The 14,188-nt window shown below is 33.8% G+C and overlaps 1 protein-coding gene across 1 annotated transcript; it reads right to left on the bottom strand.

The window, feature by feature from the left end:
- Positions 1 to 1,562: 1,562 nt before the first annotated feature.
- LOC148273382 (proton-coupled folate transporter-like) lies at positions 1,563 to 13,497 on the bottom strand (the record flags this gene model as incomplete). Its single annotated transcript, XM_088238779.1, has 6 exons — positions 13,418 to 13,497; positions 8,122 to 8,323; positions 7,409 to 7,699; positions 3,463 to 3,615; positions 2,171 to 2,360; positions 1,563 to 1,664 (listed from the first exon to the last, which is right to left on the bottom strand). Coding segments are annotated over exons 1-6 (988 nt in total), but the record flags the coding sequence as incomplete, so codon positions are not given.
- Between the last annotated feature and the right edge of the window lie 691 nt (positions 13,498 to 14,188).

Below are 14,188 nucleotides of genomic sequence, written 5' to 3'. Positions count from 1 at the left end.
TTGACACCTGACCGAGAGAGATAAGGCTGTTTGAGGACACCATATGCTTCAACTAGGGATCGTAAATAGAATACATATGTGTAAATGTTTACGTTATCAATCTTGTACAAAAATAACAAGCTTGATTCAGAATAACAGAGGATATTGATTTATTTATTGAACACTTTATGTACATATACAATTTACATACATATAATGGCGGGCATATTGCATTAAGGAAATTTCTTCCTACGTACCCAAACCTTTCAGTTTGTGAAAATTGCAAGTACATGGACATATTCTAGGTAATTATGCAGAATCTCATAATTTTATTTAAAAAAATAAAACAAAACAACCAAAAATGTACTCTATACTATAGGGGCAAATCGTGTATAAAAGCGATTATGCGCAGCTTACCATTATATTTGACTATGCGAAATATTATTTTACAGTGACTTTATTTACACAAAAATAAACAAATAATTCATGTTTCTTATAAATCATTGCCATCATTTGTATATTTCTCCAAATATAAATAAAACTATTAATAAAGCGCACCCAGCGCCAGCACTGAGCCAAGGAACTAGCCAATTACTACAGCTTATTTCTTCATTCAAATAAGTGTACTATGTTTTAAACATATTAAACCCAGTAGCGGGAATTTTTTCCTAGAGTAATCTTGCAGATTAGACGAATTATATGAAGATTCACGATTTGGAAAACAGTGTTTCAAACATTATTTTTTAAGGGCTATTTTTCTTTGAGATAATGACATATGACTCGCAACACATGTAGCGCTCGACGCGGCCGTTTTTGGCATTATTTATTTATAGAACGAATCGGCCAGTTGACAATTTTGACATTTCGATCGTCATGAAAATACCTAACACTGACTGAATAACAAACTTTTTAAAAGTTATGCGTTAAATTAATGGATAATATAGCTACAAAATATAAAATATCACCTAGTTACGTCGTTTGAGTTGATTTCATGGATAGATCATCCACCGCTCCTTATCACTATCTCTTTGTTTTGTTCCTATTTCTCTTATTTTAATTTATATTGTTTCAATTGCCAGAAACCATGTCTAACACAAAAAAGTCGTCAAAAATTTAAATGCACCCAACGATGCATGAAAAGACAGATGCTCGGTATATGTTTAAGAGACAGAGTAAGAAATGAAGAAATAAGGTGCTGAACCGGAGTCATGGATAACATGGATCGTGCAGCGAAATTGAAATGGCAGTGGGCAGGAGACTTGACGAGGCAAAATGATGGCAGGCGGACACCCAGAATAATAAAATGGAGACCATGGGCAAACAAAAGAAGTATTGGAAGGCCACAGAAAAGATAGGTCAATGACATTGCCTCAATTGCCGGTAAAACATGGATGATGAAAGCGGGTGATAGGAAAGAATAGATACGTTTGAAAGAGGTCTTTATCCAGCAGTGGAGAGATAAAGACTAAAGAAGATGATGGTAGGCCGTACTATTTTTATATCCTTTTTTTTAAAGGCTCTCTGTATAAACATTTAACCTGTACGTCTGTTTGTATTCTAAATAAATAAAAACCAAAACTCACCAACTGCATTTATAGAGAGGCGGACTGCCAGAAGAGTTCCATATTCCAATTCAGACCATTTAAAAGTATTTCTTAAATATAGATATCGGATTGCGACTTCATCTGTAATTACAAATATTATTCAGGCTGTGTAGGACGCGTAGATATTTACCTATATTTTTTTATTGATCTATAAGAACAAAAGCCTACACTAAATATATCCGATACGTGGAATAACTATTGCCGAGTTCCTGGAGTCTATTTAATACATCATTACAAGTGTACACTGTCCGTGAATTGTTTCTGTAAAACGGTGGTATCTGTCTAGTAATTTTTCCAGGTATCCTGAAGTTGATGAGAGATAACAGTTCTGGGCAATCCCATTTTGAATTCTCAATTTTAAATAAGTTTAATAAGTCTTTAATTTTTCTCAAATCGTTTAATTTTAACAAATTTAAGGTTTTTAATAAAAAATACCAACTCCAAGTTTCAAACTTAAGAACTTTTTTTTAAATATTGGTTCATAGACCAGTATCACTCAGTCTCCATTGGCAACATGTTAGGCCTTTCTCTAGGTGCCTACACCAAGGCATAAGTGACAAGATATCTATAATGAATTATTCACTTACTTGTTCCAATTAACGTGTTCGTTGCCGGAATAAGAATCATTATCATAATAATTTGCCTTTTATATCCATCTCTTTTCTTGAATAAACACTTAAAGGCGTTAATTGGAAGTGACAAATCCAAAATATTGGGAAATGTATCTTTCACACTAACATCATTGACTACTATATACACGTACAATAGAGAAAACACCTGAAAAAAATATCGAACACAAAAAAATATACATTTTTTATGTAGACACGTCGATCTACCAGTTCATAAGTAAGGTTAATTCCAAAAAAACTAAATTAAATATCCCGAAAAACACCCCCAGCCAGCAAATGACAGGTCATCATGACAGACTTGAAAAATTTAAGAAGTACGGATGATAATATATAATGCAGAATGGTGAATGTAACACATTAAAATGTTTAAATAAAGCAATACATGATAAAAAGACTTGACTAATTACTTCCAAAGAGTTGTCTTACTTAAATTTTGATTATAATTTAACATGTTTCCCTCGGCACGAGAGACACCCCACCCCGTCAGAGAACATAATTTTTAATGTTAAAGCAGAAATAGGTAGGAAAATTGTAAATTAATAAATAAATAATAAATATCAAACAAATATTTTTATTTATATCCCTACAGAGATGAGGTAGAATTTTTTTCAAATTCAGGATTATGGATATTCGAGCGTTTACAGGGCTCATGACCTGTCATTGGCTGGAATCCAGATTTGTACAAGTACACGTACCAAAAATAATGTCATCAAATAAATATTTTATTCAAGAAGTGACTAACTCTCAAGAACCTTTATATCTACCAATCCATCTTTCCCTTTTTTCTAGCGCATCTTCATGTAACAATAATCATGAGTGTGAGCGCTGGTCAAATACAAGAAATTTTCAGTACAAAATTAACATTCTACGAGTGAAGTGCTTTCACGAGCCGTGCCGGCGTCTACTCAGGCCGCCATCTTTACACGAGCCGTGCCAGCGTCGCGTCGCGAGACGGTCAGCTTCTCCACCAGGTTCCAGCATCACGTCACGCCTCATCATCAGCAGGTTAATGGAGTTGCGCAACCTTCCTGCCCCTAATCATACAGTCCACACCCTAAATTATTCTCCTACGGACGAGGTATCTTTTCCACTTCGTAACAGAAGAATTAAATTTTGGAGGTAAATCTCCACCAAAAAGCCACAAAAAGAGGCTTTTTGTGATTTTTGTATTTATTCTTGTATATTTTCTCGTTTCGTATAATATTTTTTTGCATGTTTTATCATATTATTTAAATCCATAAAAAACTAACCTGTAATGAAAAGGACAGTGCGGTTATTCCCGAAAAGCCTATTTTTCTGTACAATATAGGAGCTAAGTATGAACCCAACACCATGGATATGTACATCGCTGCTCCATTGCGTCCCATTACTACTGTTGGGTTCCGAAGGGTTTTGTAACAAATCTGGAATAAATATTTATTAAATCGAATAGTTATTAAATTGAAGTAATGAAACACACAGAAGAACCACAAATAGGTGACAATTTATACAGGTAATATTTAAATTGTCACCTGTTATTACGTAAGTGAATTATAAAATGAAATTACACAAAACAATTGAAAATAAATAAACATCATACCGTCGGTATCTCAGAGTAATAATTCGCTACAGAAGCCCTTTCGCTCTATTGCATAGAACAAAAGAGTTTCAAATTTTTGGTTCGGCTTTTAGTTTAACAAACATGTAACGGACGGTTTCGGTTTGCGCTTATAATTCTTGACCTGAGTACTTACGGTATGTATTGTACTGGTGTAAATTGTAGTAAATTTCGTGGTTGACAATCATATAATGTTTTTTGTTCATGTGGACGACTCTGTTAGCCAGTAGCGTATTAATACTATAAGGTTGGTATACTACTAAGCAAAAAGGCAGCTTTTTGTCAAAAATCACCAAATTAGTTTATCGGTAATGTTTTGCAAGAAATTCCGAACCATTTGATATACAAGTATAGCAATAATCAGTTTAAATAGTGGTTTAGTTGAGAAAACAATTTTCATTTTTTATTTTATGTTGTTTTAAGTATGGGTGGTGGTAAAGGTGTTACCTTATATTCAGTCAGAATCTCACTCGCATCAATACAGGTTTCAGCTCTTTTACTTCGCAAATATCAGCAGATGGAACAATTGAAGGAATATCGATGTTCAAACTCTAACATACGCAGCATGGTGAATGTTACACATTTCATAATGTGACCACTTAAACTAACCAATGACTGGTCATAAGCCCTGCAAATGACTATACTGTGTGTTTTTCATGTTCTGTCCTTCATCTCTGTTGTCAAATATTAATAAAAACTCCTCCTTTATATTGTTTTCCAATCAATTTAAATAATATCTGATAACTGAGCAGACACGTCGTGTTTGTAGTAATTTCATGAAAAATATGCACTAGCACTCTCTAGCGACGAGGCGGTGAACTAACTTTTAAAGTTCTCTGATAGACTCCCTTCTGTGAATAGAACGGAGAAATGTGCTGTAACGGATTAATTTATTAGTATTTATTATATATACGGCCTAAGCCAATTACAACAGTTACATCAAGAAACAAAAATGCAAGAAACTGAACAAAAAGAACATAAAACTATTTAGCAAAGACAAACAAGGGCAAAACAATAATTGTATACAATACAGAGATCTACGAAAAGCCGGAAGATCTATCCCAAAAAATTCCAAGTCGTGTGATGAATTGACTAATCTACACATTCTGGACATTGGGGCATAAAAACCAAAGTAGCTCTTAAGCTAGGGTTTCCTAGGACAGCGGTGCCCGTATCTTAACGGCCGTAGTGAACGGTGATGCGCTGGACAGCCGTCGTAACGGTGATTAGAGAGTGGTTTCCTAGAAAAACGTTGTTGATAACACTGTTTTCTTAGGAAACCACTCTCTAATCATCGTTACGACGGCTGTCTACCGCATTATCGTTCACTACGGCCGCTAAGATACGGGCACCGCTGTCCTAGGAAACCCTAGCTTTAGAAGATTTTATAAATAGCAGATTTTGACTTATATATAATTATTTTATTTTATAGAAGCCTTACTATGCTAATATGACAGAAATGAAATGACAAAAAAGAAGCACAATTTACCACTACGATAATTAAATGCGCATTACCAAACGATTACGATAAAGTTTCTCAACCGTTTTAAAAATCACTTAATAAAAACATACATGATGATGATAATCCATACTAATATCATAAATGCAAAAGCGTGTTTGTCTGCTTGTTTGTGATTATTTCACGTCGCAACGGAGCGACCGATCGACGCGATATTTTGCACAGGCATAGCCGGAATGCCAAGAAGAGTCTCATACTACTTTATATAAAAAAAACATCACTCCCTCGGAAAAATTATTAGTGAAAATATTATTTAATATTAAAACAGAATAACGATACTACGGCGCCATAGACTAAAGGATCGTTGTATTTTCTGCATAGCGATAGTTGGAGGATCGGCAATCGATACAGGCTACTTTTTATCCTGAAAAAACATCTAATTCCATCGGGAAAATTTTTATTGTTACACAGCTAAACTAATTTCTCTCTAATACAACTGTAGCGAAGCTACGGGCGTGTAAAAGCTAGTATGTATTGAATAAAATTTGTTCAGTTTTCAAAGGTCCTTCGTGAGATACATCCACAGGGTGTTCTTTAAACCCTGTCACATCCGAAACCACGATGATCAGTATTGGCAAGAAGACTTAATAGCATATTAAAAAAAATATTTAGAACAATATATGTTTTTTTTAAATAAAATATTTAAAAAAACAACAACAGAGATGAAGAACATTTAAGAGAAGGTAATATAGAAGTCTAGGCATCTACAGGGCTTATGACCTATCAATGGCTGGTTTAAGTGGCCACTTTACACACTGTGCAACATTCACTATTCTGCCCATATTTGAACATCTTTATTCCTTCAATTCTTTTATCTGTTGATGTTTGTGAAGCTGAAACCTTTATTTATGCGAGTGAGTTTCATCTAATTGAATTATTTCACCTGCATACTAGGCAACGCCTGAAAATATTATTTATTTATGTTGATAAATTATCTCCTTCTTAACTTTTAACTTTTCCTTTTACATGTATCTAATGAATTATTGTTGGTTCTGAATTTCAAGTAACCAAATACGCATGTTCATGAAAACAGAGAGAGGGGGGCGGGATGTAGAGTTGAAACTATACCCTGTCTTCTCCCTTTTATGTACTTTTTAATTAACTTTTATAATATTTATTTTTTTAGTATTAATTTTTTCCCATCTCTTTCTGTATTCATATTTAATTAATGTAAAATCTGTAAGTGGTTTTACCTTTTAAAATTCTTTTCTTGTAGCTTGAGTTTGTTAAAAACCGTGTGATTTCCATAATAAATAAATTTATCAATTAACAACACAAATGATACACATCGGATATTCAGAAAAACTAAAAGTAAAAATAAACTCTAATTAAGTTTGATAAAACCACGTGTGGCGTGAAATTCAGCGTTATACTTATTTTACATGAATCTGAATATGCTCAACGAATGAAATCGGGAAAGTATTTGTGATTTCGGGTGTATCGCAGGGTTCCATTCTTGGACCTCTTTTATACAAATAATTTATTTGTATTTATATAAGTAAAATCAATGAGATACAATCAATAGACACGTTACTTTTGTACTAGCTAGGATCTTAGATATAGCAATTGCGTTGCCCTGAACACTTTTTTAAAAAGTGATGGCAAATCACGATACATATGCAGTCATTAATGTGAGAAAGAGATATACATATTTTCTTGGTTCAGAATTGTTTTCTGTGCAACTCGTTCCCATAAAAACCACACTAGCTGGCAGATCTCAAAATTTTGAAAAATTTGTTTCAAAATATAGCTTATTTCATAATTTTATTTTATTTACGAATAAAACAATACATCTGTTTGGTTTTTTTTAATTGAGGTGCAATTAAAACACATTTTGTCACACACTTTGACATATTTCTGCGTTGGATCACGTCTAATCATGATAAATGCCCGTTGTTGAACGAAGGTAGGGATCGCAATTACCCATGATTTAAAGTTCTGTTTTCTTCGAGCTAGTTACGTGTCTGTTTAATTATATGTCATTGGTTAATACCAATTATCAAATGTTTATAATAATTTGGTTGGATAGTGTACACAATAATATAATAACATAATTAGATTATTTTTTACAAAAACTCACATCTCCCAAATAGCTGAACGCTGACAATCCTAGCAGTGCGAAGCCCCCAAAGGCGAGAGGTATAACTCTGAGGAAAATTACCCATACAGTGGACAGTTCTTGGAGTTGGAGGGCTACTAGAGTACTCAACGAAGACACGACACCACCTCCCACTGATATTAACATGAGGGGCTTCCTTCGTCCACTTGCGTCACTCCACGATCCCAGGAATATGACCAGAAGACAAGTTATTACTCCAGATATCAGAGACGTGGTAACAGATATGGACGAAATCACCTTTTGGGCTTCGACCTGGAAAAATCCATATATCAGTGGATCAACGGTATATTTTATTTTGATTTAAAACTCTTTTTGTACACAGTAGCTACACTTGACGGTGGTTGGATTTTTATTAAGTCTGATTAAGAACTGGTTTTAGTTTGCTTGTATGGCTAACTTGCGTTAATATTTTATTTTATTTATTTCGAATACAAACAAATGTACAGTTTAAATGATTTTAAATAGAAACTTTGAAAAAATGTATATTTAAAAATAGTAGGGTCTGCCATCCAATAATATATATTCACTTAATTATAGTGAAATAAAGCGACGACGCGCTACGGTTTAAACTATATGACGAATAAATATGATGATGATGACTGGCACTAGATCACCATACTTCATGTTTCTAGACCTGTTGTGGTAAAAGTTAAAGGATTAAGAGTTTTACTTACTTCAATAAAGGAATCAAGAGGTCCTTCAACATAACAAACATTTTTCGGGTATCCCAAATCAATATTGCACGCTCTTTCAATGTACAGATTTTTAAAAACTACCACATCAAACCCCGCTGATATAAATAGCCCCAACCACATTGGTTCTAAGGTAATATTTGCCCAAAAGGGTTCCTTCGCTTTCTCTTTTCCACCATTTAATCTGTAATTTTAATTAAAATAACAAGAAAACAAAATATATAATAGAAAAATACACTACTTAGAAATTAATTTATGACAGAGTGATACTTTAATCCACTTAGTTTGGTTGACCAATTCTCTGTTTTATCGCTTTTGAGACATCGTTAAACTGATGTGATTTTTAAGAGAAAACGCGGTCTCACTTTTTTTTTACAAATGCATTCCCGTATTTTCTCCCTGAACTATGGCACTAGTCCAATTTTAACTCAATGTAGATATTTACCATTGGCTTCCGTTGTTTAGTTTTTTGATAAATTGTTGAACCATCCAAAAACCTTTAAAGGGGCTAGTTTTTCCTGCTGTCTTTGGACGTACGATACACAAATATGATAACCGAGGGTATTAAAGCCTACTTAGAAATCTCCGTTGAAGGAGTAACTGAGACATTTGGAAAACACGTTGAAAAAAGAATTATGAGATTTCTAATTATGTTTCACCAAATCAATGATGGACTAATCAAATTGATCATATTGAAAATAAATTGAAAAAGCAAATTTACGTATTTAAACCTATAAAAAATATAATTAGCCTAAAAGAACTTGTAAAATTATATTACGCAATAACTCAATCAGTTTTGGAATATGGGATAATTGAATGGGGTGCAAATGACACACTGATCAAGTAAATAATAATTGCACAAAAAGCTTTAATAAAAATTATCTTAAGAGTCCCAATCAGAACTAGCTTCCTCGGTATATTTGAAAATCTTAATGTAAAATCTATAAAACAACTTTATGTAAAAGCTTTGTTGCTATACGCACGTAAACATTATTCTCTACCTTCCGTTACAAACACCAGAGTTACTAGATACTCCACCCTGATGCTGCAAAAAAATAAAAAAATAAATACAACCTTCGGTCAAAGAGGATTGGCCTACTACTCGGTTTAAGTGTACAATCTACTTCCATTATCCATAAAGACAATTAGAAAGTTCTCACAATATAAATTGCTATTAAGAAATGGATAGTGGAGGTGGGTTGCGCACGGATCGATAAGTGGATCAAGCCAAATAGGTAAAATGTGTGTACTGTTTATGAAATTTGTTATATTGGTCTATATAAATTGGTTATGTTTTTTATGATTATTTTAGTTGTTTGTTGTTTATTGTTTATTATGTTGATAATAATTAGGTTAATTGGATTAATTAGGTTTTTTTTACTGTTATTATTATGTTAACTTTGTTAAATAGCTAATCTTAGGCATGTTTCACATTTTGTAAAATGTTTCCCTCGGCACGGGACACACCCCAGTGAGGGAACATTATTCTGTATAAAAAAAGAATACAAACAACGTAAAAGTATAAATAAATGGAGACTGCTAAGTTTACGGTATCAAGTAAGTAGTATAATTTAAATCTGTTTCCGCAAGATTTAGAGACGGTTTTAAATTACGCTATTATTTAAGTAGATACGTTTTTATATATATTTTATTTTGGCATCAATAACTAATTTTTCGTTTTTGGTGGAGATTTCAAGCTTGCTTTTAATACCCTCATTACTATTTTTGAAAAACTCAAAATATACCGAAACAGAAAATTTAATTCTGATATTTTTCAAAAAAAAAAACAAAATCGGTTCATTTTAAGGTGTGGAAAACGGGACAGCGAAACGTATTTTTTAAAGATTTTAGTTAGGCATAATAAGTCCGACGTGAAGTTTTCTTTTTCGCACAGTACCAAACAATACAAGCATTTGCGAAAGAGTGACGAAAAAACAATGTTCAAATATGTATTTATCAAAATTGTCAGCCACCGTATATGCGCTTTAGTGATACATTGGAATTCCAATTGCAACGTGCCTTGATCATTTTTGTTACACGTAAGGTACGGTGTCTTACGCTTTAGATGCAGTAACATTTATTTATTATTTGTATACGCCCAGAGAGCTTTTACATGACAGGTATAAAATTACAATTAAATAATTTTATGGAAGATATGATAAGTTTATATTTTAGTACTGCTAGATTAATACTTAAGTATTTAATTATTAATGAAACCTTCAGCATTTTAACGGTATTACTTTGATATTGTGCAATACTATATAAACAATCCTGCCGGCCAGTCCGTCTACCACGTGACCAATTCTTCTCCTCTTTGCCTTCGGGGAACAATTTAAGCCTCCCGGCACAATTCCATAATATTTGCCTTCGGGGCTTTTGAGAGTTTGTTTAATTAAGTTTCCATAACCATAACTGAAGGCTGAAGAAACCAGCAAAGGCGACTTACGAGGGAACCTGTTACACCAGAACAACAGTCGCCTACTCCTGCAGGGACGCAGAAAAGTCAGGATGGCCGAACTATGACTATCGTTTTGAAGCGCTGTGAACGCTTATATTACGGATCACGCGGTACTAGCTATCGCGCCGGCAGTGCCCCTAGCGGCGAAGAGGAGAAAAACCGGTCACGTGGTAGACGGACTGGCTGGCAGGATTGTTAATATAGTATTGCGCAATATTTTATTTATTTATTTATTTGATACTTTATATACATATACAATATATATACATATAAGGGCGGGCGTTGTCTTAAGGCAATTTCTTCCTACCTACCCAAACCGTACAGTTTACAGTTTAGTGAGAAAATTATAAATACATGGACATATTAAATCTTACAATTTTATACAAAAATTAAAAGCAAAGAATACCAAAAATAAATATATAGATATAAAAATTAACACTATACTATGAAGAGAGGAGAGGGGATGGGAAGGAAAGAAGAAGAATAAAGGAACAATTTAAATATTTAGATAGTGTCATTTCAATCTTGACTTAAATGTAAATGAAGAAGGGGCGTCTCTAACATTAGTGGGTAGATTATTCCACAATCGAGCAGCTACTACTGTGAAAGAGGAGGCAAACAAATAAGAGCGATGACAGGGTATTAAAAGGGTTCTCTCGTTACTAGAACGAAGAGATAGTCCATGTTGTGAAAGAGGTTGGATGAGCTCTCTCAGACAAACAGGTGAAGTGGGATTATTTAAAATATTGGGAAGAAGTGATAGAATGCGAATGTTTCTTCTATGCCTGATACTGAGCCAGTATAGTTGCGTGCGATACTCGGTCATGTGGTCAATAATAATAATAGGGTAATAAAAGGGTTCTCTCGTTACTAGAACGAAGAGATAGTCCATGTTGTGAAAGAGGTTGGATGAGCCCTCTCAGATAAACAGGCGAAATGGGATTATTTAAAAAAATTAATATCAAAGTAATACCGTTAAAATGATGAAGGATTCTATTATAATTAAATACTCAAGTATTACTCTAACAGTACTTATATAATAAACAACAATAAGAATAATAATATAATATGAATAATAATAATCAGTTCTAGAAAACGAAAGCCATTTTCAGGAGAGGTGTACAAGTTTGGATTTTATTTAAGGGAAGAGACCATTATAGGAGACTGGCGCTTGATATTGCATAGATTTATACACTATTAAGCGTGTTGTCTGAAATCTATGCTTTTTAATTAAAGGAATAACCCGCTAAGCCTCTATTTTAGAGGCTTGTCAGCGGTTGGAAAGAGGGGATATGGAAGGAGGAAGTGAAAAATTCCCCACAACACCCAGACTAATTGAGAGAAAAATCTTTCTTGGATTATTTTCTTACAACTGGCGGGAATCGAACCCGCGACGCCAGTTTCACAGTCGGCCGTCTAACCAACTGCGCCACGACGCGACGCCTGTCTATCATTTTTATTTTTTTGCTATTATTTAATAATGTACATGCTTCCACTTTCCATTATGTTGTATCCCAACTCAACACAAGGCTCTTGGCCTCATGGAGTTAGGGATACGTTTTTGTTTTTTTTTGTAATATACTCGTGCATGTATTTGTATGAATAAATAAACAAACAAAAAATGCGTCCAATGATTTTTTTTTATTTATGGATATGAAGATATATTACTGCATGTAAGCAGTGAGGCAATTGTAAATCAGCAAAACATTATTAGTCTGAGAGATTCAGCAAAGTTCCAAATGCTTGGCAGACTGGCTGGATTTCCTCCCTAGGGGGTTATTCATATTTAAATCTATTTCAACAGAGAGGAAAAACATTTTTGAGAAGGGAATATAGAAGTCTAAGCATTTACAGGACTTGTCGTTGGCTGGTTTAAGTGGCCACATTACACACTGTGTAACATTCACCATTCTGCCCATGTTTGAACGTCCACATTTCCTCAACTCTTCCATCTGTTGAGTTTTGTGAAGTAAAAGTATAAAAATTGGGAAATTGTTTTCAAAAGATCTTAACATTTATCACGTGGGTGAAATTCATCCGGCTGAACCAAATCACCTACTAGGCAACGCTTGAAAACAATTTTCAAATTTTTATACTTCTTCTTTTACCAGGTAGTTAATTCAACAATGTTTGAGTATGTTTAAATGCTTGCAGACGGGCTAGATTTCCTCCCTATTGGTGGAACAGTGCAGTGCCTTTTGCACCATTAGGAATGGAAAGGGAATGATGATGATGATAATACTTTAAAAAAAATAAATTAAGTTATAGATGAAGAAAATTTTAGATAAGCGTATATAGAAATCTCAGCCTAATGGGGTAGTGGTCAGGGCGTTTGCCTTCCATGCAAGAGATCTCGGGTTCGATTCCCGACATGGTTCACATGAAATATTCATTTCAGAAAGGGTTTTTACACTAGAATAGACCCTAAACTGGCCACCTGGGCCCCAATTACAATGGGAAGTTAACAGAGTTACCTTCGACTGTCTATAAAGAAAAACCGATAAGGGTATCAAATATTCGCATGAACATTTAAAGTATCTTCGTCTGTAACCTATAATTGAACATGTTTGGAAGAAAACATTGTATGCATATTCTGCTTTTCATACAGAAAACTGATTTTTACTTTGTAGATAAAATTGAAGGTAAATGATAACTTCCAATTGTAGTCGGGGCCCCGAAACGTTAAGTTAATTATCTTACCTTCGTGTAGCTAAGTCACTCTCACCTTGAAATATTTCAAATATATTTTGTTTGATATTCATTCATTTGTTTATTAATTTTTTCACATTATAAATAATGATTCAATCACATTTTACTTACGGATCACTTTCGCCTAATTCATGAGACGGAATTGGCTCCGCAGTTTCCATGTCTTGTCTTCAACCAAATTTCTCTAGGACTGAATCAAATTACTCTGAGAATTTTTGCTTTAATTTTAATTCGTATCATTTTGATTAAATAATGCAAACGTTTTGATATTAGCTAAGATTAAATATTTACATTGGAGGTGTCGTGCGGCCTATTCTTTTTTTCACGTCTGATAATGTTTGATTGTTGGAAAAGTTTTTTTTTTTACGCATTATAATATTTCTCAGCCTATACAGGGTGTTCTTAAAACCCTGTCACATCCTAAACCACGATGATCAGTATTGGCAAGAAGACATATGAGCATATTTCAAAAAATATTTAGAACAAAGAATTTTGTTTTTAATAAAATATTTTTAAAAACAAATGGTTGCTTACTTCTGCAGGGAAAAAGTGAGGGGAGCGCGGCGCAATATCAGACTCCCCCCTTCCCCCACCTCGTTTTGCCCCTGCAGAAGTAAACAACCATTTTCTTTTTTCGATATTTTATTTTTTTTAATTTTGTTCATTCTAAAAAAATATGTCTTCTTGCTCATACTGATCATCGTGGTTCCGGATGTGACAGGGTTTAATAAACACCCTGCATAACTAGTATCTCTTCGTTCTAGTAACCCTTTCAATACCAATTAGCCACTCTATTTGTTTTGCCTCCTCTTTCAGTAGTGGCTTCTCGATTATAAAATACGAGTAATCTACCCACTAACGTCAGAAATGCCCCTTCTTTAT

The sequence above is a fragment of the Micrasema longulum genome, unplaced genomic scaffold, assembly GCF_059751315.1.
Source record: "Micrasema longulum isolate JH-2025_06_02 unplaced genomic scaffold, ASM5975131v1 h1tg001969l, whole genome shotgun sequence".
NCBI lineage: Eukaryota > Metazoa > Arthropoda > Insecta > Trichoptera > Brachycentridae > Micrasema > Micrasema longulum.
This window is presented reverse-complemented; position numbering and strand designations above follow the sequence as displayed.